The sequence below is a fragment of the Thalia democratica genome, chromosome 7 (genome assembly GCF_965202585.1).
Source record: "Thalia democratica chromosome 7, ktThaDemo2.hap1.1, whole genome shotgun sequence".
Classification (NCBI taxonomy): Eukaryota; Metazoa; Chordata; class Thaliacea; order Salpida; family Salpidae; genus Thalia; species Thalia democratica.
This window is the reverse complement of record NC_139171.1, coordinates 42,840,993-42,867,925: the sequence shown is the minus strand read 5'-3', so window position 1 is coordinate 42,867,925 and position 26,933 is coordinate 42,840,993. Positions and strand designations below refer to the sequence as shown.

Below are 26,933 nucleotides of genomic sequence, written 5' to 3'. Positions count from 1 at the left end.
AACATAAAAAAAAAACCTTTTATTTTTGCTGACTTAGGTTTTTTCTTAGGTTTAGACTGACCTTTTAGTTTACTAGCTAATTGAATAGTATTTTTTTAGTTGTATAAATAATTTATAATTGTACATGTATAGTCATCTCTGATAGATTTTAATTCAGAAAATTTTTATATTGTTTTAAAAATTTACAACAATTTTTTCTTTAAGTTTATTTGCTTTTTAGATGAATAAACATATTTGTATAAACGAATAAATGTAATTTATATTTAAAAAAGGTCCTTATTAGGTTTAAAATTAAAGTTAATCTAACAACCTTTCTGCATCCCCTAACAAAAATTACACACGTCGCCACTGCTATAGAGTAAAAGTTTTTATCGTAAAAAAGTACATCTATTAATCAACGTAAAAATTAGAATAACCACTTTAAAAATGAATAATACAAAATTTATGTGAGACAACACTTGTTTTACCTACTTTTGTTTTAGTACTTTAGTTAATTAGTTGTTATTAAATATATCTTTTTAATAAACTTTGAACATACTTTAAATTCTATATAAGGTTGCTTTTACTTTTGTTTGTTGCCTTGACTTTTTAACTACATAAACGGATTAAGTTATATAAAAATGTATTTTCAAAGTAATTACGTTGGTTTAATGCACATATATATATTTTATAATTTACGTAATAATATATTTTGTATAACTATAAACAGAAATTTATCATTACAGCTTTTTATCACAAAGATTGTTGATAGCAGATGTAACATTGTTATATTTTTTCAAATAATGAAGCCCCTCTTTTACAGTACAATTAGCTTTTATCATCACAATAGCACACGGTATCACCTACAATTTAAAATAGCGAATTAAGGTTTTCTTAATGTTTCAGTTAAACTTTGAAATGCTTTACTTGGCTGATCAAAGCTTCAAATGTCAATAAAATACACTATATAAACACAGAGTACAAAAGGGTCAGTATATAGAAAATTGTTTTTATAATACACCTTTAAGAAGAGTCATATAAAAAAAGAAAATAATTATCATAATAAACAACATCAACATGCAACTGTTTATCGGTTAACCTTAGTTTTCAGATATAAAGGCTGCTGTAGTAGTAATAATACTTAGTTTTATTAAAGATTTTAGCTTATTTGATTCGTTTTTTTTTCGAAAACATATAATTACGCTAGCTCACTTGAAGCATGCTCTCTGCTCTCAGAACATGAGAATTAATGTCGTTTTTTTCAACCGTCTCAAAATCACTGTCATTATAGATAATTTCTAATAAAATGTCTTTTATATCTTCCTTTGAAGTTTCTGGACAGAAATTCTACAAATTTAAAAAAAGTGAAAACTTAGTAGATATTAGTTGTTTACTAGTATTTGTAATGAAAATTTATATGCGATGACCTTTAGTGAACATACAAAGAGAGCATACTAAGGTAAGTACAGTTTTATAAAAGGTTAGTACAGTAACCTCTCGCATCTTTACGCACTCGTGACGTTACGCACTCTCGTTTAGTTACGCATTTGAGAATTCTAAAAAATTAAAAAAATTAAAATTTTATTTTAATATTGCAGAAATTAGGTTTGTTGTATACTTTTAATTTAAAATATGTTTTTAAATGCTAACTCACCTCTCTATATCTTAAGACTTTGTTAACTTATATTCCTTGACTAGTTGATAAACATTTTACCTCAGTATATCAAAAATTTGTTAACAATAAAAAAATTAAATTAAAATTCTATAAAATTTTGTTATAAATTATATATTTTGCTCAAAAGAAGAAATTCTGCAAGAAATTTACAGCACAAAATGCATATTTTTGTAAAGGGCTATAGAAACTTACTTGAATATAAACACCGCACCATTTCTTAATTGTAAACAAATGCTTAATTATAAATTGAATTTGCAAAGTAGAATAGAATATAAATGTTTAGTATCAAATAAGTCACGTATAAATAAATATTGAGATAAAATATATTTTTAAGTTTTAAAGTTTTTTATATAAATTTAAACCTTTTTTTTTAATATTTGTATAGTTTTATCTTTTGTTTTTATATTTTTAAATGAAGTAAACAAATTATTTAAAGTGGAAAGTCCCTAGTATGATTTTTACTAGAAGCAATATCAAAAAACAGCCATTATAATAAGTATATTTGATACCTCCCGTATCTTTACGATCTCTCGTATCTTTACGCATTTTTTCTGTGGACACAATGTGCGTAAATAAGCGAGAGGTTACTGTACAGAACAAAATATAAATATAGTTTTTTTTTTTCTAAAATAGCTAAGTTGTTATAAGTTTTCTGAGTTTTTACATTTATATAGACGTAATGAATTTTCTCAAATAACATGAAAATATATTTTTATAAATAACTATGACTTTAACTGTTGCTTTTAAAAGTTAATTATCCAAAAATTTTCCAAAATGACTTAAGTAGTAAAACCTATATTTTATTAATATTTATTTTATTTTATGTGTTTATGTTATTAATACAGGTTTATAAACATTGTACATTTAATAAGATTAATTGTACTATTACCATTGAAATAAAATCTACTTGAATTTATCATCTAACGGTAACTTTTTGATAAAAGTTACATTGAGTACTTTTGATAAGTTAAAGATAAGAGACGTTTTAAATTAAAGTATCAACCAAGTGAAAAAAAAATACAACAAAATAATTTCGAAATAATTCTAACCGTAATAGTACCAATTGCACGATGAAAAAGTTTAATGTTAGAAAGCTTCATATCTATCATCATGTTATGGTAGACCTGCAATAAATAGTACTGTTATAAAAAGTCTTCCCTGTAATGATAACATGCTATAAAAGATTTTAATTACAGATAATTTTTTTTGTGAACATATTATACTGCTTAATTAATGTTTCAATTTATTTTGAAAGTTCTGTATTCTATAAAAAACTAACTACGAGCCTTAACATTAAGTATTAATGTCTTATTTTTAATTTATTACAAAAAACAAAACCCAATTACTTTTGTTTAATTTTATTTATATAACGAAGTTTACCTGAAAAACAGCTCTTCAGGTATAAAACAAGCTAAAAAATAGTATAGAGCGATGATATAAAAATAAAACATATTAAAGCGTTAATGTTTTGTAAAAATAAGCTACATAGTTACTTTTCTTAACTAAAAAATATTGCTCAACTTACAGTAAAATAAAGAGCTTCAATAACACAAAATTAATTTTAGGTGAGAGGAAATATACGTAAGCTAAAATGATTACTAAGTAAGAAAAATTAAATTCAAAGGTAGGTTGTAATAGTTTGAACAAGTATGTATATTATAAAAGTTTGTACTACTGAGGTATAATAAGTTTTAATATATATATATATATTTCTAAAACATTTTGTTTTATATAGAAGTTTAAATACAATATTTACAAATTTACTAGTGTTAATTATTTCATCTACGGTCTAGTTAAATTTTTTATATTTAAAAACTATTACATATAGGTTAAACTTTTTTTTGCTTGATGTTTATTTAAAGATTATATATTTTAAAGGCTAATTATAGTATTAGATAGAAAAAAAGTATTAAACTTAAAAACTTTTAAACACTCTATAACTAATAAAACATAATAAACTCTTTAATTTGAATGAAATAGTTGTTGTATTGTTTAATGCAAACCTTATAGTAGATCCTTAAATCAAAAAAAATGCTTTATCTTATATACTTATTTATCTTAAAAACAAAAAACTTTTTGTGTAAAAAATAGTATACTCTTAGTTCCTTAATACTTAGTAATAATGCAGTTAACTGGTAAGTACACCCTTAAAACTTTTAAAAAATAAGAAATATAGTTACGTAGATATGGATTTTTTGAAGTAATTGAGTCTTAAACAAAGTTTTGTTGATGTAAAAGCAACTAATTTTACGTGTATAGCTAATTTTGTTGTCTAAAAAGATACTACATGTATTTACAACTCTTTATCTTGTGTTAATTCATTTATACTTCTAGGTAAAATTACTACAAATTATAATTATACAAATTAAGTATAAACTTTTAAAAATATTGCAAAAGTTTTTGTGCATACATAATCCTTTAGATAAGCTCAAATCCTTGGTTTATGATAGTTCATAAAGCTTTGTTAACATATACTTTTTACAACTTTTAGTTGCACATTACAAGAATGCACCATACGACCGTTAACATTAATCTCCACGATATTCTGAGACCTAGTTTTGTACTCATTAGAACTCAAAGGGGAGATATAGTCACAATAATCCGTTTTATCAGCATATCTAGACGTGTTTTAGTTCATCAGCATTAAAAAGTTCGTTTGTAGGTACAGTCGATAATATTTACCCAAATAAATCGTTCACAATTCAACGTCTAAGACATTGTCAGTTTGAATCTGAGATTGTAGTTGAATCTTATTTGATTAATTAACTACGATTGAAATTTTACTAACTTCAACAAAGCTGGGATGCCTTTCAACATCATACAACGAGTACTGTAACCACAATAGTACGCTTCAGTGCTAATGTACTTAAACCTTTTTGGTTAGACTAATACAACGGGTTATAGTGATTGTGCCTGTCTGATGAGTCCTAATGATGACGAAACCAGTTCGAAAATGTCGCGTGAATTGTAACTGATGGTCAAAAGGCGCAGTCTAGTTCTTTTTATTAAGTTAACTTGAAAGTTGTATGTTTGAACAGCGAGCTTTTTGTATTAGTTAAAGCACTCTAAAATTTTAAACCAAAAAATTTATATTGTTTACAATTAAAAATTGATGTATGTTTGACTAAACTTACTATATTTTATTCAAACTAATAAATTCTAATTATCTTTTAATGACTTGGTCTTAAAATTTATACGTAAGTTTAACTTATTTCCGAAGATTTTTTATTTATTATACTTATTTACAACTTTAAATTTGAAAGCAATAGTACACATTTGTCATATCATAGTATAATTCTAAAAAATTAAAGAGTTTTGTTTTAATACCAAGTACACAAAATAGATTAACAAAAATAGTGCACAAGCAATCAATATAGTTTCATAAGAACAAAAGAATAAAAACTTAAATGTAAATTAATTACCACTAATGTAAACAAAACGCAGTTAAACTACATTAATCATTAATTATCGTTTATGATCATAAAATTTAGAAAAAAACCTTTCCTTTCAAAACAAAAGACCCAGTAGATAAGCAATTAAAAGTTAGTTTTGCACAAATATCATTCAAAGCTTCAGTTAGATAAATCTTAAAATCTTTTGAGCATCCACTAAGTTCTTCAAATTTATTTTGAATACTAATAATGTTTGATACTTTCATCCAACTCTGTAAATTTTAGATCAATATTAATAATGGAGAAAATCAAAAATGTGTTTTAATTTTTTTATTTGAATATATCTTTTCGTTTTTTCATTAACTATTTAAGCTGGTTTATACTGTAGAAATTTAATATAGTTGTAATGTTTAGTCTATATTTATAGTTTTAACTTGTTTTGGTTTAGTTTTTTCGACCAATGAAGTACCCTGTGATCACGTTTTTGTAAATAAGTAAACTTTACGATAAAATAAGACAAAACAATTAGTTAATTGCTAATAATTTTTAATCAAGTTTTAGTGTATGACTCAGTAATGATAACTTGTCTTTATCTTATAAAATTCAATAAACTTATATATTACGTCAACAAATATTGATTTAAGTAGTTTTTTTTTTCAGCAAAAACAATGAATGTAATCGTAATTTATTATTTATAGATACAGTTTGACTTTTATAACTTTGTTTACAACATTCAGCTACATTGTATACACATATTAATACAGTAACAATATTATGATATTTAAAGTTCTCAAATCGTCCTTAGGTATGTCAATTATTCTTTGTGATTATTTTTGTCTTTATCTACATACTATATCTTTATCTACTACATATAAAAACTTGTATACTTCAAAAAAATCGACTAAGCGTTTATTTTATGCTCATTATATTGTATGAAGTACTTTCATATTCTTCAGAAGTTTTATATTCAGTTTATATTCAAGTTGTTTGCTAAAGAAGAATTTGAAAGTATGTACTTTAAACAATATAGTTATTATAAAAAAAAAACTTTGTCGATTTTTCTGAAGTATAAAAGTTTATATATAGCATATTAATATATCAATGTTACTCTTATAATAAACTAAAAGTATACATACAACATTAAGTTTCTATTTGGTAGAAAGATATTTAGATTATAAATATAGTTTATCAGACTGAAACGAGATTTTTATTTTTATTCTTACATTTTAGGCAAAGCAGATAATATTTTTTCTAAGAAAAATAGATAAAAAACAAATAAAATTGTAGAAATAAAGCTTAGTAATATTATATCAAGTTTACTGTTTATTTAATTTTTCGATATTTAAAAGTTAAACATTAATGGGGCAAGTTAATTTACATATGCTGTAACGGGAACGGGTTAAAATTGCACGAAGACAAATTTGCACGAGGGCAATTTAAGATCCGGCCGGGTCCAAATCTATATCTTAATTTAAGATCCGGCCGAATCCTAAATTTTTTAAGTTTTATGTAGTTTCAATAGAGAAGAAACTTACAAAATTAAATTAGTATAATACCATTAGTTAGTAAAAATTGTTTAATACAAATATTTTGGTAAAAAAAAATACAATGTTATTGTCGAATTATTTTATTTGAACACTAGGAAAAGGAACTTTGTAAAAAAAAACAAAAAATCTATCGAAACGAAATCTCAGTTTAAATGTTTAATTTCAAGCTACTTATACGACTAAACTTGAATTTTCTACCTTGTATGACGTAAAAGAAAATAAATGTTCCAATGCTTTAAAAAAAAACCCAACTTTTTTTCACGACAAACCTTACATACATTATACTTTTATTTACAAAAGTTTGAACTATAAGATGAACAATAACTTCTCTAGCAACTGTTTACATATATTAAAGTAAGTAATTTAGTAAATAACATTTACTCATATCAACGTCATTAAGCTACAATGAAACCTTTTCTTGTTTTTTCAAGTTTTGATGAAGAAATAAAAGTTTTACGCCAGTTTTTGGAAGCAATCGATTTCGCTTTTGTTCGTACAACTTACCAGTTTTTGAAAACAACCTTTCAGAATAAACAAAAGATGGTGGTGCCGAAAGATACCTACTTGCAAATCTGACAAGATGTGTGTGTTTTTTCTTATCTGAGTTCCACCAAGATAAGACTTAAGGTTCTTTAAGTTCTTGAGCAAATAAATTTTTTTCAGCAAAAAACTTTTCTGTCTCAATCTCTTGATCAACGGAATTTTGTTTTTCATTTTCGTGAGTGTTTGCACTTGTTTCCGGTTTAAATATATAATAGAACGACAAAAGATTTTTGGGAGCATCATTTTTAGGTAGTTGAGCTTTAGGGTTATTAGGCGGTACTAGAGAAATTTGACCACTTTGACCAGTCTTACAACAACTATGATTTTTACTTCTGATTTCAGTAGCCGTACAACCTTCTGTTTGAGATTAGCAGGGACAAAGTCAAGTCGAAACCGTGGATCAAGAGCTGTTGTGAGTAAAACAAGTCATTATCATAAAGGTTTATTCTTGTGCTGTTATTAATAGTATAAAACATTCTTTCGAAACCCTCTTATGCATTCTCTGCCAAGGTTGCTAAGGTTGTAGAATTACCTAGACCTGGTGGACTACTAGCTTTATAATTAAAAAAACTTTTTAGTACTGCTGCATTTGGAATTATACTTGACAGCAATGCGTTGTTTTTACTACACTGCTGCGTTACTCTGTCAAAAGGTTTAATTAGTTCATTGAGGAGGCCAACAAGTTTCCACTCATCTGCTGTAAGAATATTTTCGGGTTTTAATTAGTTGTTAGCAACGTAGTTCTGGACACTTGTTTAATTTTTTAGTCTTTTCAGCACAGGTAGGTTGAGTTCCACCTTTTTTCAACATATTGCACAAGTAGCAAGGATTTTTGCATTGACACTGATGAACCTAAAGTGACTTGGACTTTTTTTGTCTCTCGCACGCTGTAGAATAATGATTAAAGTGGCCAACAGTTTGACGGGCCTTGACTATTATGACACTTATGTTATTTTCAGGAAATAGTGAATCTTTAGTTATCAGTTGAAGCATGTGAATGAAACAGGGTGCTGAGGAGGATTCTAACAACCACACCAGGCCTTCATCTTAAATGCATTGTCGCGCAGAAAAACGTGAATGCGATTCATATTAATACCCTTTATTACTTTTAAGCATCTCCTTTATGTTTTCACAGATTAAAGCTAGTGTGAGAACCTTCTATTTCCTTATAGTGCAAAGCTCGGTGTTTGTACTCGAAGCTATAATTTAACCAATGCGTTGTTAAAGAATGATATGATGACTTTGTCTTCGAATTTGTCTATATGTGTTTTGTAAATAACAAAAACGAAGCTTGTGATAACTCAGCTTGTTTCCAAAACTTTCCAAACTAACTTGATCCGGATCTGGACCTTTTTTTTTTTGATTTAGGATCCAGCCGGATTCGGTAGATCACTAAAATAAAGCAAAGAAAAGGATTTTTTTATTTCAACCCGCCTTTTTGCCACTAATATATTCTGAAATTCTTAAATTTAGTAAACCAACACTTTGACACAAACCACCCATACCACAAAATTTAAAAAGGAATACATTAAAAAATCTTATAGCTGCATAAAAAATTTCAAAAGAAAATTTCTTAAAAACAGTAACAAAATACTTAACGAGATAAACCTCAAACGGCAAAAAAAACCTGCAACTGTAAGAACAAAAAATGCATTTAGACAATAACTGCTTAGAAAGCAACCTAATTTACCCAGCTACAATAAAAACAAATAACATATAAAACAAATTACGTGGGTTTAATTAGCACAACATTAAAAAATAGATACAGTAACCATATGGCAAGTTTTAACAATAAATTAAAAATACGTACCACTGAACTATCAAATTACATATGGGAAAAAAAGACACAAACACAGAATATAATTTAAAAAGGGAAACACTCCGCAAAATAAGAACAAAACCAAAAATAACAAAATATGTAACTTATGTAGTTTAAAAAAAATTACAAAATTAAAAAAATCAAAAAATATCGCTAAACAAAAAAAAAAAGAAAGACAGCAATCCTGCATTCATAACCTAGATATGTGTTTAAAAAACTAAAAAATATAAAGCAATAAGCTAGACTAAAAATAAGAATAAACAACATAAAAGAAAACATAAACTAACTTGTACAGAAGGCCTAATAATGCAATATATTAATATTTGCAAAAATCTTAGATACTTAGTTTGATGAATTTTTATCAGTATCCAAGAAATTTTATAAAGTCCAAAATCAAACAAAAGTATTCAAAAATAGACATTTTCAAAACAAAACCAAAAGATTAACACGAATATGAAAAGAAGACAGACATCAAAAATTTCTCATATCACACAAGGTTTACGTTGGTTCCTTACGATTCAAAAACCATTACCATCTTTAATTCAAAGAAACAACATTGTTCTTAAATCGGCCTACACCAGCAAAAAGTTTCTGATTACTTCCGCAACGAAAGTAAATGATCGAAAATATTTGACACGAATTTCATTTGTAAATACACCTGCTCTGCAGATCAGAGCATCTCCTATATTGGAAAGACATCACGACAAGTCGTCCGACAAATTACAGACCACTGCGGAACAGATAAAACAGCGTAATATCGACAATATTTTTAATTGCCCACGCTGTCAAAACTTTGACAGAGTACAAAACTTTAAAGTTTTGAAACGATGCAAACAAACCGAACTCTACAACCTGAAATCAAAACTGATTGAGGAAGAAGAGCCTGAGTTAAATACGCAAAAAGCATTGAAAAAAAAAGCAAAACTATCAACAATTTATTAATTAAAATTTAATAAGTTAAGTTCACTTGCAAAACTCTAAAGTTTGTGTTTACTCGGTAGGACTTTTTATTGGTAGTTTTAAATATTGGGTACTTTTAATTGCAGCAATTTTGCAATAAAAAGTACCCAATATTTTGATGATGTCATTAACTTTACTTTGGGTACTTTTGAAGCTTAAACTTTCTTAACAAAACAAAACTGCTGTCCAGGCCTATGATAAATTCACTTTGTTTATTTTTCTAAATATGAAAATAACTATATCTGAAATAAAACTTTAGAAGGTAACTAAATATTTCCCTATGTTAACAAAATAATAGAAATATAATTTTCAACCTTAATATTTTTTGTGTAAGTTAAAATTTTAAATTCAAGCATAAATTAAGCAATTGACTTTTTTAATTTTTCTTTTATAGTTTATTGATGACTTTAAGTTGTTATATTTTATCAAAATTTCATTATTTTACATGTAGAAGTAGTAGTTATTTTATTGTATAGTTTATTGATGAATTTCAGTCATAGAAAAATTTGAACTAGTTGTATATAAGTTATGTAATTCTATAAAAGCTACTTTTTTTAGTTTGAAATAAAGCTAACAGGGTGGCCATCAAACCTAGATGCTTATGGAAGTCTTGGAATGTTGTAGAAACTCCTAGAATGATTTGAAATTGTGATCACTTATTTTTTTAGAAAATTAATTAAGACTTTCATTTAAAAAATATTAAATTTAGAAAAATTTAATAAATTTTCAAAAAAAATTTAGGAATCACCTTGGGTACAGGAAGGGTGTAGATCACTTTTATTACAAGTTGATGTCACTTTATAAATTTTAATCTAAACTACAAGTAGCTTTATACAGATTTTTTATACCAAACGAACTTTTGATATGTAACATTAAAATAGGAGAGTACAGTAGGTTTTAATTGTCATATTTTTTACTTTTTTCTTTTTATTAATAAATATTGAAAGGAATAATTCCTTAAAATTTGAGCAGGGTTGCCAACACACCTGGAATCCAGGAACTTGACAGTTTAAACAAAAACTGCAAAAACCTTAAACTTGTGAAATTAAAAAAATTGAAAAAAATTGGTATTTAAAACAAAAATCACCCAAAAATCTGTAATTTTAAACTACTTCTACATGTAAAATAATGAAATTTTGATAAAATATAACAACTTAAAGTCATCAATAAACTATAAAAGAAAAATTTAAAAAGTCAATTGCTTAATTTATGCTTGAATTTAAAATTTTAACTTACACAAAAAATATTAAGGTTGAAAATTATATTTCTATTATTTTGTTAACATAGGGAAATATTTAGTTACCTTCTATTGTTTTATTTCAGATATAGTTATTTTCATATTTAGAAAAATAAACAAAGTGAATTTATCATAGGCCTGGACAGCAGTTTTGTTTTGTTAAGAAAGTTTAAGCTTCAAAAGTACCCAAAGTAAAGTTAATGACATCATCAAAATATTGGGTACTTTTTTTTTCAAAATTGCTGCAATTAAAAGTACCCAATATTTATAACTACCCATAAAAAGTCCTACCCTTGTTTACTTAAATTTGTTCATACGTCATATTTCAAACCTAATTTTCAAACTGTTTTACAAACAAACATTTTCAAGCTCATTTAAGGTTTATTACTTGAAATTTAAACTAGTGTAGTTTTAAAAACGTTGGTGTATTATATAAAAGTAATAACAAATAAATTGATTAACCTCTACATACTTAGTTGCAAATAGTATATAAATACGTTAAAAACATTCCTATAATAGTATATAAATGTTTTACTCATTAAGTAGTACTTGTTTCAAACTTATAATACGTTTAGTTTTATGTTCAAGTTTTAGTCAAAGTTAGTTTTTATTAACACTTTATTAACAATCTTTCTCATTATGACTTGATGACCGAGAGGGTTTTTTGTACACTATGTCCTTAGACAATTTCTGTTTTGAGCACTTTCTTTGTCAGGCTCTATTAACTTGTTTTTATCTTCTAAATGACTTAAACTGATAACAGACTTTTCACTAATGAGTTTATTGAGCGAGACAGTGTTTATAAAACAAATTTTGAGAAATTAATAATTTGAATAACCATAATTTACTAAAAATACTTTAAAATTAGTCTAAAGAATACTGAACTTCTTTATGATATACAAATGCACTAAAATTTGAGTAGACACTTACATAATTTTATAAAATATTTTTTAAATACTACTATAAAAAATATTTTGTTACTCAACAAACAAACAAAAAATGTGCTTCCCATCTTTAAAAAGCCTAGACACGCCCCTAGTACATACACGAATGAAAGTCGTCGAAATATAAATGTGTTGAAAAATACTTTGTTTTTTTTCCATGTGTTTTTATATTTATCTAATTTTAAATTAAACAAATATACTTTTTTTGATTTATAAATCTGAAGATCATACCGTATCAATGTTCTTGTTTTGTTCAAAGTCGAAGAAAAAAAAGTTATTTCTTTCATTGTTTTCTTGTACTTTGAAAATACTTTCCTTAAACTCTGAAAAACATAAAAAATTGGAATTTGAATTAATATTTTCTTTGTTTATAATTGTAGATAACAAATGCTGATTTGAAAGAAAATGATATTATTTTCTTAAATCCTTTTTAAGACCTGTCAAGTTTATAAGTTAATCATAAAATAGTTATCAGAATGATACTATAAGGTTGATAAAGCTAAGTCTAACAATTTAGTCAAACTTAATTTAAAGTTTTATTAATGTTTAAAAACTAAAAAATATTAAACTAAAAAAACTAAAGACATTGTTAAAAAGTGAGATATATCATATAATTAGTTTTTATTTTAATGTGACTTAAAAATTAAACTATATAAAGCAACTTTTAATGTTTAGCTAAAGTTCACAGTGTCATTTTATATTAATTAAAAAAAAACTAAACTTCTGTATTTTAAAACAGCACGTGTGTTTTGATTATTTAAGCTATAAAAATATTACAGTAAATTTTTTCTGTTTAGACATAGCAATCATTAAACCTTGGTTTTTTTTAATTCATGTTCTATTTAAAAACTTAAAAATATATATCAAAAATAATCATACCAATGTTTTTTAAACAACGTGTTGAAAGTAAAAAAGTAGATTCTTTCGACATGGTAAGTTTCTTCATGAACGTAACTTCATCAAAGTTTTTCTGAAATACCTAGATATTTTTTTTGATATTTTTAAGATTTACATTCACACAATAAACTTTAATTGAATTATAACAATTATAATTTTACAACTTAAAACTTTTATGATTTAAGAAAAATAAATATCTTTAAAAGCTTTGAATAAGCCAGTTTAAATTAAAAATTTGCAATAACGTCTACTAAATTTAAATTTTTTTAATTAATAATTAAATTTTGGCAAAAAAAGCTATTTAAATTTATTTATAAACAAGCACTATAAATTAACACTATTGTTTTATTTGATTTAAGTGTTTTTTTAAGTAATAAGTAAAGTTGTAGTGCTTAAAATTTTGATTATATAAAATTTCATGTAGTAAGTAGTTGAATTTACTGAAATATTTAGTGTCTCATTAAAAATGTTTGTCAAATATTTTAAAGGTTAATATCTAAAAATTCTAAGATTTTATTGAACACGTCAGTAATTTTACTCTTTAAATGTACTACTTAAAACCTCTTCTTTGCAGAACTCGCTTTCGTCTTTGTTCATAAATCCACGTATATCTTCGAAATCTGTTTGTTTTTTTTACTTGTATATTTTATTGGGCTTTGTCTGTTTAACATATTTATGCTTATATCATGTTATAAAATTTAAGTAAGTAGTATTTTAAATCTATATGTTAAACAAATACTTCTAAGATTTAAATGAAGAATTTCGCAAAATATAAAATTAAAAAAATTGTCTAAAAATTCATTTTCACTTTATAAACGAAAAATACGGCTCAAAATGTTTTGATTTCTGATCTTGTTGTGATCGGCAGGCACTTGCATTTGGTAATCGCGAGACAAATTTCGAAAATAAAAACCTTTGCGGCCCGCAGTTTTAATAATAGTAACAATATTACTTTTGTATTTTTTATTGTTCGTTTCCAACTTTATAATATCTAGTATAATTTTCAAAAACTTCTTTAGCGGGCCAGATTTACATGCCTGCTGGCCGCTATATAAAGCTTAATTCATGTAGCTTAAAATATTAAATGCAATTAAGTTTTGTATGTAGAACATAACAAATATAAAAATATAAACATAAAAAACGAAAATATTTGTTACAATTCCCTAAATTACTATCTTATATATGGTTAAAAAACATAACAAATATCAGGTTATATTACCAGCACCATAAGTTGGAACACATTCGGCTGAATCAATAATTCCCAGCAAACCAGTTCCTCCTGATGCCAAATACGAAATGTTGTTACCTTTTTTTAGACTCTCACCTCCTTTCTCGACTAGGTTTGACAAAGCTTCTTTGTTAGTTTCGTAAAAATTTCTAAAATAACTAAAGTTTATCAGGTAAATTTTACATTGTTTACATATTAGTAATAACGCGGTAGTACGTTAATTTCCTTGAAACTCGGAAAATCAAGACTCGTCGGTTCATTGCAAAAGCTATTCAAGTATGAAAAACCTTATGTCACTAACATTATTTCATAACTTATAAATAATAGACACTTACACGGAATCGTACAAAGTCAATACCTCTAAATATAGCATTTAGTTCCTGGTTAACCTGATAGATATTTTACTGAAAAAACAATCAGACAAAGTATAAAAATGTTGCATGGCTGTATCGTTTTAATATTTTTTAGAAATATAACATATAACTACTTTATATCTAAGGATAGTCCTTACTGGGTATGTTGATTGGTTTCTAATGACATTGGTTCAGTCTGTTATAGATTGTAGGAAATACTTTTTTAGGAATAGTAGTAAATAATTATTTTAGCACAGTTAATTTTTATGTTGTTTAAGTAAGTTTACCAAGTCCTTAATACAATTATTTTCAAAAAAGCTTAATACGAATAACTAATAATTGAAATAAGTGTTAAAGTATAAAGTTGGTAGTATCTTATCTAGTTTTTATATTCAAATTTATTTATAAAAATTATTACAGTAAACAGTTAAAGTTTTTTTTTTTTTTGTTTCTGTATACATAATTAATCTCTTTTGTATATTTAAAAATGAGGATATAAATTAACATTGTAAAAATTTTAAAGTTCAAAGTAAGTAAAAAGAATTTTCTTTTTTACGGGCGCATAAATACTTTTACTTTATGTTTGTATTTATTCTAATATAGTTCATAAAAAATTAATATGCCTAAGTTTATAACTCTGAAAAAAAAATTAACAATTAAAAACCATTTATTTTGATTTTTAGGGTAGTTAATTGAGTTAATTAAAAATTGAGTTAAATATCATACTTGTTTTCCTTTAATTAACGTTTTCATTCTCTTTTTTTAACTTATGCTTTTAATGTTAAGTAAAATGGTTTGTAGATCAATAACTAAAGTGTCTTTTTACTCATCAGGTCATTTGGCCATACTTTTAAAGTCAGTTTTTTATCGTGTTTTTTTTTAGTAAACTAATTGATATCAAGAAATTTAGATTTATATAAAATTTAAATCAAGTAACTTATGTAATTATTTAAAACTCTTCATTATTACACTAAAACATTTTTTTCTCCCTGTTTCAGTTCTTTTTTTAAAGCTTACGTTCAAACGATTACTTTTAGGTATTAGTAGAAAATTTTAAGGTCATAGAGAGGTCCAAATTTTTTTTACAAAATACAACGTTGATCCTTATAATATACTATAAAAAATATATACTATAATTAACATTCAATATACCAAAAATACACCACTAATATTCTAAATAACTTTTGAGATAGAGACATAAGCAGTTAAGTAAAAAAAAATCTGGTACAAACGTATGGGAAAACAATTTTTCATTGTCGATTTTCTAGGAATCAAAAAAAGATACTAAAAGCCCACATTCTTCTTTTTGCAATATACTTCAATTTTTAAGGAATTCTGCTTTGCATTATAAAAAAAAATACATAACAATTAAGAAAATTAAAAACTTCTTATTTTATGACTAAAATATTTTTAAATGATTTTTTATAGTAAAAAAAACGATTATTTTGATCAAAACTTAAAACCTTAAGGTTTGTACTTGTTAAGTTTAGGTTAAACTAAGAAAGTTCGAGAACGTTGCTTCAAAACTGTAGAAGAAGATAAAATTTTAAAAAGCATTGTTTTTTATTGCCTTTGTAGTATGGTACTTCCATAAGAAACCTAATGAACTCTCTAACTTTGTACCTCTATACCTCAAAAATAATTAGAGTTTTAGTAAATTGTAAAAGAAATTGCTAGAAAAATTATAAGTCATTAAAATGGTATTGGCATCTAAAAAAATACCCTACCCTCCTAATATGGCGTTAGTTTAACAATACTTGTAAATTTATCCTTCTTTTGTCGTAATCACGTTTTACTTACTTTACTACTACAGTAAACTACATATGCTAATTCTAATGCTGCTGAAAATCCAAGAAAAATTAATAAGGATCATCTAATATTTTAATTATTTTTTTTATTTTTTACCTTTACATTTTATCTTTAAGTTTAAAAATGAAGTTGTTAAATATAAGAACTTTATATAAGATAGAAAGGTTTAAAAGTATAATTTATAAATAAAAACCAGAGTTTTTTTTTGTTGTTGTTAAACGGTGATCTTAGTATTGGGTTTACATAATTTCATCATAATTTATTTTAATTAGAACTTTAGTAGAAAATTTTTATTCATGCCGCAGTGGCTTAACTTTAACTGTAAACAATTTTTTATTTTGTAATACCTTATAGATCTTCTAAATAACTGTAAAATTGATTTAACTCCAGGATTTAGACTTTCGTTTTGAATTGCAGCAACAATAAAAACTGTTTCTAGTAATATTTTAGTCATTGATCCACCCTTCATTCTTGATGATCCAGTGATTGCTTCAGGCTAAAATAGTTTAATGTTGTATAAACTTTAGTTACTCTTAATTTTTCTTACAAATTGTAAATCATATTTTTTATTTTAACAAACCAAAATAAAAACAGTTGTACAAATAAGATATTTTTTTAAAGTTTTACTGTTTCAAAAAAAATCGTTTTAGTTTAATACTTAAGCATAAGAACACTTACCCCAACGACTGGATTAATTAGTGTTAGATTTCCACCTGCACATTAGAAATTATAAATAAAGGTATACTTTGTTAATTCATTTAAGCTAAAATAAAAACTTCTATATTTATCTAGTTTTTATTAGAAATATAGCGATTTAAAGTTTATGTACGACCAGTTTAAAAAACTAACATTCTAAGGCTTCAACCAGATTTTTGCTTTTTACTGTTGACCTGTTTGTATTAATTATTTATATTAACATAAAAAATAAACCGAAGTCAAATGGATTTTTAAGCTGTTGTATAAAATATTTTATTTATGATTTAGTCATAAAATACCTCATAAAAGAAATATGAGGGATTTCATGTCCAATTAATTATAATTTTAGTAAAACGTACATCGGTCATGTCTTACAAAAAAACAGTTTAGATATAAAATAGCGTGAACGATTTGAAATAGTCATAATTAAGTGTATTAAAATAGGTTCAAAAAAAAAAAACTGCTACAGTGACCGTTAGAAAACTGAAGGTTTTTGAAATTTACAATTGGGCATATTTGTATACATTATAGAAATATTAGAAATTAGAAAAAAAAAAGCAACAACCCTTGAGAGCACAGCAAAGTAAGAATATTAAGATTAAAAAAGATTAAAGAAGATTTAAAAAATTAAATTTTTGTCTAAAACATCTATTAGAGTAAAAATTCCAATTTTTTTTTTTTCTAAGGGGTCCTACTCAAAAATTTAAACCCCAATCCAATGGATTTTTTTAATTAAAGGCAGAAGAGCGTTCTCTAGAATAAAAAAAAATCTTAGTTAGCTTTAAAGATAAGCAAAATAACTGGATCTGAAATTTGGACATTTTTTAAAAATTGCAAAAAATACTAATCGAGCTATGTTAACGCTCGTTCATATTCTTTAGTTTGTATCTTCTATTATTTTCGGACTTTATCCACAAACGGTCGCTTCAGTGCATATGCAGCTAAGCCTGCTTGGTTTAATTTTCAACAGTGGTGTCTCGCGACTATGCCTGCCTGATGAGTCCTAATTAGGACGAAACCGGTCGTAGGTTGTCTTGGATACTGTTTTTGATGGTCGTGTGGTGAAGTTCATTACTTATCTTTTACTAGCAAACATTATTAACAACTACTGTTTTTAATATGTCACAGTTTCACTATTAACAAAACATATAAACACTGACAAGTAAATTAATATCAAATCAACTTACTTAAAAACTTCAGTCGAGTTAAAACCAAGAAGAAACGACTTAAAGTTTTCATGTTTAACTGCATATTCGAGTTGGCCAATAGCGTAAGGAGCTGTCATTGCACATGAGATAGCTACGAGTAATACCTTGGAATATCCACTACTTATCTAAAAATGTATGAGTTATTTTAAATTTAAAGTAAAATCAAGAAATAGGTATAAGTTTCTAATATAGAAATTTGCATATAACTATTTGTATTTTGTTTAAGTGAATGATATTTAATACTGTATATATTTATTAACAGTTTTTTTTAATAGTTTATTGTTCAAAATTAAGATTCATTACATTTTAACTCAAACACTAAACGATAAAAACCTAAGTATACATTCTAACTAATAGCTATAAAATTGATGGCTGATTTTTTTATCATTATCTTGCTAGCAAAAGATTTTAGTGTGACTCAATGGCGAAAGGGGACCTAATTAAAGCATTGTAAACTGTTATAATTGAAAGTAGTGAGATCTAATACCGATAATACAAAAAAAAAGGTCGTTTTGTTTCTTTGCAGTAAAATGTATACGTTTTTGGTTTTTTGACTACAACTTATTTTTTAGAACACTTTTTTCTGGGTTTACTTTTTTTAGTTGTATGATTCTTCTTTCAACAAGTTTTAAAGTAGAAATTATAAAAAAAACATTAATGCTAGGGTTTTAAAGACTTTTTTTTACTTTTTGTTGTACATACAAAATTAAAAATTTCTAACTGTATATAAAGAAATATAAAAGATTTAATAAAAGTTTCCAGATAATCTAAAATATTGTTTATAACTGTTGCTCTTGATTAAATTTCTTACCCTTGTGAGCCGAAGCTCTTTAAAACCAGACTATGTCCGCTGCCTTTTAGATGCATTTGCTTCTTTGGGAGTAACAATGAGGAATATTAGATAAAGATATGTCTTAATCACTGAGGTAGAGGTTACTGCTTAGATTCGCACTTCGATTTTTGTAGAAGAATCAAAATTCTGACCAAAAAGCCGTATTTTGAGCCGCATAGACAGTCTGACACTGAATGCAGTGTCATTCCGACAGCTTCTACGACAATGATGATTCACAGCTGTATCAGCCTTGTTGTTCAATCAAGCAACTAGGATCCTGCTGCATGTGAAACGGCTAGAATCTCAACTTTAGACTCTTGCTTAGTCACTCCACCTTTGTAAATTTTCTGCGGTGATGCAACACGAAATACGACAGTAACCGTTTTTAGATCGACTTCTGTTAGATAGGAGCCAGAAGTCGTTTTAGTATGGTAATTGTAGTTCCACTAATAGAATTGTCTGCTAGAGATGACACCAAATCAGCTTATAAAGGAATCGTTAAAGCAGTTGGACCAACAAAAAAAATTTATTTTAGAAATGTGAAACTAGATTAATCTATTAAGTAGGAATGAATAGTTAGCTAGATTGGTTGGACATTTTTGTCTTATTTATTTTAAACAAAATATTGTTTCTGACAATGCGCTTAATCACATGGATAGCCTGTCAATGATGGATAACCTAGATAGGTAACTTATTATCAAAGAACTCATTTAAGGCTATTACTGATGCGTAGGTGTCAAATATGCACGAAAGGACACTTTTGCATGGATTATCATTTTTGCACGGGTTTAAAGTTTTTTTTTTCTTACTATCACTTTTCTTTAACCCTTGGTCGGTAAGTTTTTGATCTTCTTTTTATTACTTTTTAATATAATTTATCTTAATTTATTTTTTTTGACTCTCACTCTTACCCCTAGCCCTTACCCTTGGTCGGTAATTTTTTTTTACTTTCGTGCAAAAAAGACCCTTTGTGCAAAAGTGTCTTCGTGCAAAATTGTATCTTTGAGCAAAAGTGTCTTCGTGAAAAAAGTGTCTTTGTGCATGTTTGACCCGTCCCCAATACTGATATGGCTCCTTGGAAATAACCAGGCACTGACAGCATACCAGCCGACTTGCTCTCTTCATTACAAGTCCTGTTTATTGCCCTTTTAAATTATATTTTAGTTAAATTTTGGAGGAAAGGTATGGTTCCACAAGACTTTAGTAATGCTATTTCATAATCTAATATAAAAACCAGGGTACAACGTCAAATTTCACTAACCGCTAGTAAATTTTCTTACTTGAAATGCACGTGTAGTTCTTCCTTGACTGCAGAAAAGTATTCCCTGAGTCGCAATGTGAGTTTAGATCTAAACTTTCTTCAACTGATGTGATTCTTTTGTACAATAGTTGCAAGAGAAATGCAATGAAGAGAACGTGCCATTGTATATCGCTTTCATTAACCTTACGTAAACTTTCGATCTAGTAAGTAGAGAAAAACTTTTTACGATATTGTTGAAGATTGGATGTCCTCCAAATCTCGGTAGCATTGTGAAGTCTAATCACATAAAAACAAGGACAACCTCTAATATGTTGGTAGCATTTCTGATTAATTTAAAATTTAAAGAGGGGTAAAGCAAGGCTGCATACTTGCTCCAACTTTTTCAAAAATATTTTAATGCTTTAAAAGCGCGCTTTCGGATCATCAACTATAGAAGTTAAACTTTATATAATAACCGATAGTCTACTTTTCAATCTTGTACATCTAAGAGGAAAGTGAAAGATGAAATACTTTACAGTGAGAAATCTTATTTTTACTGATAATGCTGCACTACTCTGACCAAGATTTTTAGAAACTACTGGGGTAGCAATCTCAGGTTTCACCTCAAGTTTAAAAAAAACTTGAGTCCTAAAGTACGAAGCATACAATTTACTATAAATCTAAATCAATGGCAAGGACATCAAAAGTACTTAAATAAATTTATACTTTAGCTCAAGTATTTAAGCGCACAATTGGAGACAGAAGTTAATTGCCGCGTTGGTAAAATGTCGGGCATATTCGCTCGACTGTTTGAATTTTTTTGGATAACTAAAATTTAAGTATTTGCACAAAATCTAACATCAAATATATTCGTGAATGCAGTACTGGGCTACACAATAGTCAAAGACGTAGACCTTGTCGAGTTTGCAGCATAAGAAATCTAAAACCTTACGGTATAAATTCGTCTTAAGTTTGAATACAACAAGACATCTGTTAAAATCAAGCCTAAAAAAAATATTAACCATTTATAATTACTTCAAAGAAAGTTTACTCGAATTGTCTTTAATCGTTGCAATATTTCTGATACTTCTTATCTTAGGTTGGTAAAACTTAGTACTAAATCTTTAAATTATAGAAGACTTGAGCTTTGTCTTGTAAACTTTTTAAACTAGTCAACAATGAAACTAAAATTAAATTTTATAACACTTTTATACCTCATGTAAATACAATAATAAATGTGCAAATTAACTATCTTAAATATTACCCGGTTGCAGTGGAAAAAAGTTCCGACCTTGTCAAACAAAATAAAATAACGAATTACACTGAGAAATTTTTGTCTATGTAAGAAAACAAAAACCTGTGGATGCATGAAATTATAAATAATACTATGATATTGTATGTTTTTAAATTTCAAATCTATGAATGTATAAATGGGTGAACATGTGCTGTTTTAAAAAGTTAATGTAATTAATGCAACATTTCAAATTAAAAGTTATTTAAAAAAACTAATGTAAATCAAGTATCAACAAAACATCAACAAAACTGTAAAATTAATGCAAAAGTTGTCTAAAAAGTATTATGAACAAAAACATCGGCGAAAAACTGCAGAGCAAAATCCTTTCCTTTCGTATGCGGTGAGACAGTCTCAAGTTTAACAAAAGTCATACCAATTTGATCATCAGACCACAAGCTTTCGGTAAACTGAGACCAGTTTCGTCCTGATTAGGACTTAACAGTCAGACACAACCGAAAAACTTGCTTTCTCAATCTACAAACGGTTTTAATGAACTAAAGCATGAAGTAACCGTTTGCTGTCATTGATTAGTGACGTCAGCATTGTATTTTGCCGTGCAACGTCAATACATTGTCCACTAGGCATATTGTCTTTAATTTTTTTATTTACACCAAGTATCAACAAAACGTCAACAAAACTCTAAAAACGATGAAAAAATTTTAAACTAGTATTTTACGTTTGTTAAGTCTTTCCAGTTTATTAATAAAGATTTGTTACTGTGTCTGCATGAGTTCATTAATCTGTTCTTTTGTTGATGTAACTCGTATCGGATTCGAGTACTAGTAGGGCTTCTTTTAAGCACAACCTGCATGTTACTATTCCTGTTTAGATTTTTTCTCTTTTAAGTATTTTCCAAGTGAATTCGTAGTTCTTATTTTCTATTTGTGTATTAATTTTGAAAGTTTGTACTACTTAGCTTGTTTGTACGAGATGTTGTTTTTTTCATCTGGTTTACTGTTAATTGTGGTTTTGTATGTTGCGTTTTGTTTTTTAATTGGTTTGCACTTTTCCAACGCATATATTTGATTCATTATCTATTTCAATAGTTGCCTGTTAAATAACGCTTTCTTCCCTACATTCCCCTCCTTCAAGGGGTATGCTTGTATCTTTCTGCTGTTACATGATCCATCTTTGTTTCTTTTATTGTCATTTATTAGGTTTTGTTGTAGTTTTTTATGACTTTTTGGATATTTGGCATGCAGCTTAAACTTAGTTTTATACTGTTTTTATTTAGTTATTTTTATAGTTTACTATCTTGTATAAGATATTTGTTTATTATTTTAAGAAACTTTTTCCCAATGTTAATTTTTCCCTAGGGACTTATAGTATGGGGGGTTGTACAATAAATATTTTTTTTTACAATTTTCTGTGTAGTTAATTTCATAATTGAATCTGTTTATCTTTAAACCATCATAATAGTTTTTTTTATGTTGTTGAACAGGTTTTTCTTACTTGAATTTTTAGAAAGTCTGGTCTATATCATTTTTGAAACTTTTTTGAGTATGGTTGGTGGGTGGTTTGTTTTGAACTTATATTATTTATTTTAATTTTTTTTTTTCGGTATAAATTGAATTTATGGTTCAGAGGTTCAGTGCAATTCATTATTTTGTTATATTTGACAAGGTCGGAACTTTTCCCACTGAAACCGAGTAATAAATAGAATAGTTACTTTGCACATTTGTTAATATACTTAAATAAGCTCTTTAGTAAATTAAGCAATATGTTTTTACTAAGATAAATAACAGCATACCTTACTTTGAAAATATTCACTAAGATGTTTTAAAAAAAATTATGCGCAGATATCATTTCAATTATTCGTTTTTTTATCGTTTTATTAACTACTGCAACAAGCTCCCAAACAAAAAACTTAGTGTGAAATATTTATATAATTTCGATAAAACTAAAGAAATTTTAATTTACGTGAAATATATACCAGTAAAATTTATGAGTAGGTTGTTCTATTTTTTTCTCATTCAGTGGCTTTAGTTTGTAAGCGCCGTCATTCTTCTGAGAATAATAAATACTTTTTTAGTAACACTAATATTAATTCTTTGTTAGTTTGTCGGGACACATTCAAAATCGATCCAGTCAAATTCGAGAACCGCTTACCGACCGAGGGTAAGGGTTAGGGGTAACAGTGATAGTGAAAAATTAATAAAAAAATAAATAGAAAAATTCAAAAAGTATATAAAATAAATTAATAAATATAGAAAATGTAAAACAAAATCAAGTGGATTTTAAACGCAGGTGGATTTTAATCGGGTGGATTTTGATAGTATACCAGTTTGTCTACTGCTGATGTGCTTTGTACTTTGGGTTATATACTTCATAAGTAGTTATTTAATATAAATTCATATTTTCTGTACTCTATTGAATATGCTTACTAAAATTTATTGTATAAAAATAATATGAAAACATTTAAATGAATGTTTTATTATTTAACAGTACTTTATATTTATTTTATTTTTGTATTTTCGACAGTCAATGTTTTATTTTGTTTGTACGTTTAATTTATGTTTTGTAATTTGGTTATAAAATTAAGTTTTGTTTTTTTTTTAGTTCAAGTGTCCAAAGTTTTGATGTCTAGGTCTAGCGTTGCAAAAGCAAACAATAATAATTATAAAAAACTATTTTTAGTTATTTTGTTACACCACACTGTGTTTTCCTTTGTTTAGTGAAGTGTACTTAACTTTTTAGCACAACAAGTATAGCTGATCTTAAAATTAGTATATAAAATAAGGAAAAATAATGTTTTGTAATAAAAATATTTAAAAATACATTTTATGCCGTATTAGGTTAGTTACCTTTTCTAAATTTTGTTTACCTAGTTGAGAATCATCTTCAGGAGCCTCCTGTGACATCACAAGAGACCTGAAACGTAAAAAAAACTTCAAACTAAAATATGCTTTAAAAAATTATTTTACTAACCTCGAACCTCCAGAAATGAGATAATTCACATCACATTTCATAATACTATTCCATCTTTTCTAAACAATACAAGTATAAGTATTACTACTTACTAAAATAAACTTTAAACAACCTTTAAATGTATTTTGAAAAGCTATTTTAGTAATTTCTGTATCTAATGATCACTATTTATATAAGTTATTTGTTTTTTCATTATTACAAAAACAAATTTTAGATAAAAAGCTTATTTTGAGAATAATTTAAACACTTTATCAAAATGTTACACTATTATACAAACACATGTTGAAAGCTACCGATGTGTTTTACTCTTGATAGAAATTGAACAATATATAACGCTATAAAAAAAAAATTGTGCACAAAAAAAATGTTACAATGATATAAAAAAAACAGCTGTTTATGTACGCAAAGGCTTTATTGACTTAGACGTTTCGAAGTATGAATATGCATACAAAAACTGAGGTTTTAACTTTCCTATAGACTCTATTTGTTTGGATCTCTCGGACAAAATACCTTACATTTTTGTATCTTATAAAACAGTTTTAAATACAAATCAAGTTATTAGTCTCATATAAGTATATGAAGATCTAGTATATAGGTCACACTATACTGCGAAAAACGTTGAAAAATATTTATGTTTTTTATTTTCAATTTAGTTGCTAGAAAAGTGATAAAACAATTTATGCAACTGTCTACAATTTTGATAAAGCGTGTAAAACGTGATTAATTATTTAGAAGTTTTAATTTACTTTCAATTTTTTTGATATAATAATAAGTTGTTTTTAATTCGATTCAATTTAACTTATTTTCAATTTATTTCAATTAAGATCTTATTATGATAAATAAAAGTAAAGTTTTATTTAGCGTCACAACTTATTGAAATAGAAAGAGTCGATACTAAACTTCAATCAATAAGCAAGATATTGCTTGAAAAACTAATATCACATTATTAAATAATAAAAGGAGTTTGCTTTAATTGGGTTTAAAAATAATTTTGAAAATCGGGATTGCAAAAACATTAATAAATTACGCTTGAAATATGTTAAAACCAATATTGTTTTCTTTTGAAAAGATTCATTCATAATCATATAGTTAAAAAAGGACTAACGCAACGCAAAATTTGACAAAATTAGTTTTTTCTTAAAGACTAAACTACAAACTTAACTAGACCTTAATAAAAATAAGGTTATAAAATTGTATCAAATTAAAGGAGTATTATAAATCAATTACAATTGATTGAAAATAAAATATACTTTTAAAAGTATTAAGTATGAAAATAAATCTAAAATTTATCGAACCTAATTTATTATAAATAAAAACATAAATTTTAAAACTATCGATTTCTAAATAACAAAGTCAGAATAATTGAAACTTTAAATGTTCGAGTTTTAAATGATTGGCCTCTTTATGTGTCAAACAACAAGGTGTAACGAATAATAGATTTATTGTAGGATTTTTAGATACAGACCTGTTTTTTTTAAATCCAAGTTTCAAAATTGAGATTTGGCTCTGGATTTGGCCGAATCTTAATTTAAAATAAGACTCGGATTCGGATGGATCTGGTCGAATCCAAAAATTTTGGATTCGGTAGATCACTACTTTATACTAAAAAGTTACTAGCTTTTTTTACCGTTTTTAATCTTATCAATATTACTTCGTGTAAAGCTCTATTCAAAAGTTTAAAACCTGAAAAATATATATAAAATTAACTATGGTGATTAAATTATACCAACAGCAATGAAGTAAGCCATCCTCCCAGAAGTTCCGCTTCCTGTTAACACTATTAAAAGATTTTTAGCATTTGCACTTAGATTGAAACTTCTAATAGAGTTTTTTAAGTCTTCAACTGAGGATAAAACTTCAGCGTCAAAAACTGTCTAAATAATTATTTTACTAACATAAGTATTACACAATATTTAAAATTAAATAACATAAATTTCTTAGCCAAATTCTATTTTAAATTTCAAAGAAAATAACGTCATTTCAAAATATTTCCTTCTATAAAACAGGTTAATAATCAAACCTTATAAGTTTTGACTTTGTACTCAAACATTTCATCATCACATCTTTGCAGTTTGTTTACAATTTCTTTTGCAGAGCATTTATCGATGTTATTAGAAATTTCGTTAGATTGTTCTGTTACCTTTATCATACTCTCATTTGGTGTCATTTTTATTGTTTATAACTTTAATTGTAAGTTTAGCTGTGGTGATCTACGATGATGTACAATCACATATCTCGAAGTTAAAATATTGAATAAATAAATAAACACTTTAAACATTTTAATTTTGTATGTATCTGATTACTTTTTTTCAAAAACTTCATGCAAAAGAGAAAATATACAAAATATCAAAA

General features: G+C 26.2%; 1 protein-coding gene across 2 annotated transcripts; it reads right to left on the bottom strand.

Annotated features, from left to right (window-relative positions):
* Positions 1-278: 278 nt before the first annotated feature.
* On the bottom strand, positions 279-26,786 carry LOC145840783 (glucokinase regulatory protein-like). 2 transcript variants are annotated; one of them, XM_082948116.1, is made up of 16 exons: positions 26,602-26,786; positions 26,312-26,455; positions 24,582-24,640; positions 24,458-24,524; positions 18,267-18,412; positions 17,233-17,273; positions 17,062-17,096; positions 16,731-16,879; positions 14,213-14,370; positions 13,555-13,613; positions 12,976-13,075; positions 12,328-12,419; positions 5,154-5,318; positions 2,704-2,778; positions 1,192-1,326; positions 279-842 (listed from the first exon to the last, which is right to left on the bottom strand). In XM_082948116.1, exons 1-16 carry the CDS (start codon positions 26,746-26,748, stop codon positions 720-722), a joined length of 1,695 nt encoding a protein of 564 aa, XP_082804242.1. In that variant the 5' UTR covers positions 26,749-26,786; the 3' UTR covers positions 279-719. The 2 variants fall into 2 exon arrangements, with proteins under 2 accessions (XP_082804242.1, XP_082804243.1); XM_082948117.1 differs by lacking the exons at positions 279-842; positions 1,192-1,326; positions 2,704-2,778 and adding an exon at positions 4,557-4,652.
* Positions 26,787-26,933: the final 147 nt, after the last annotated feature.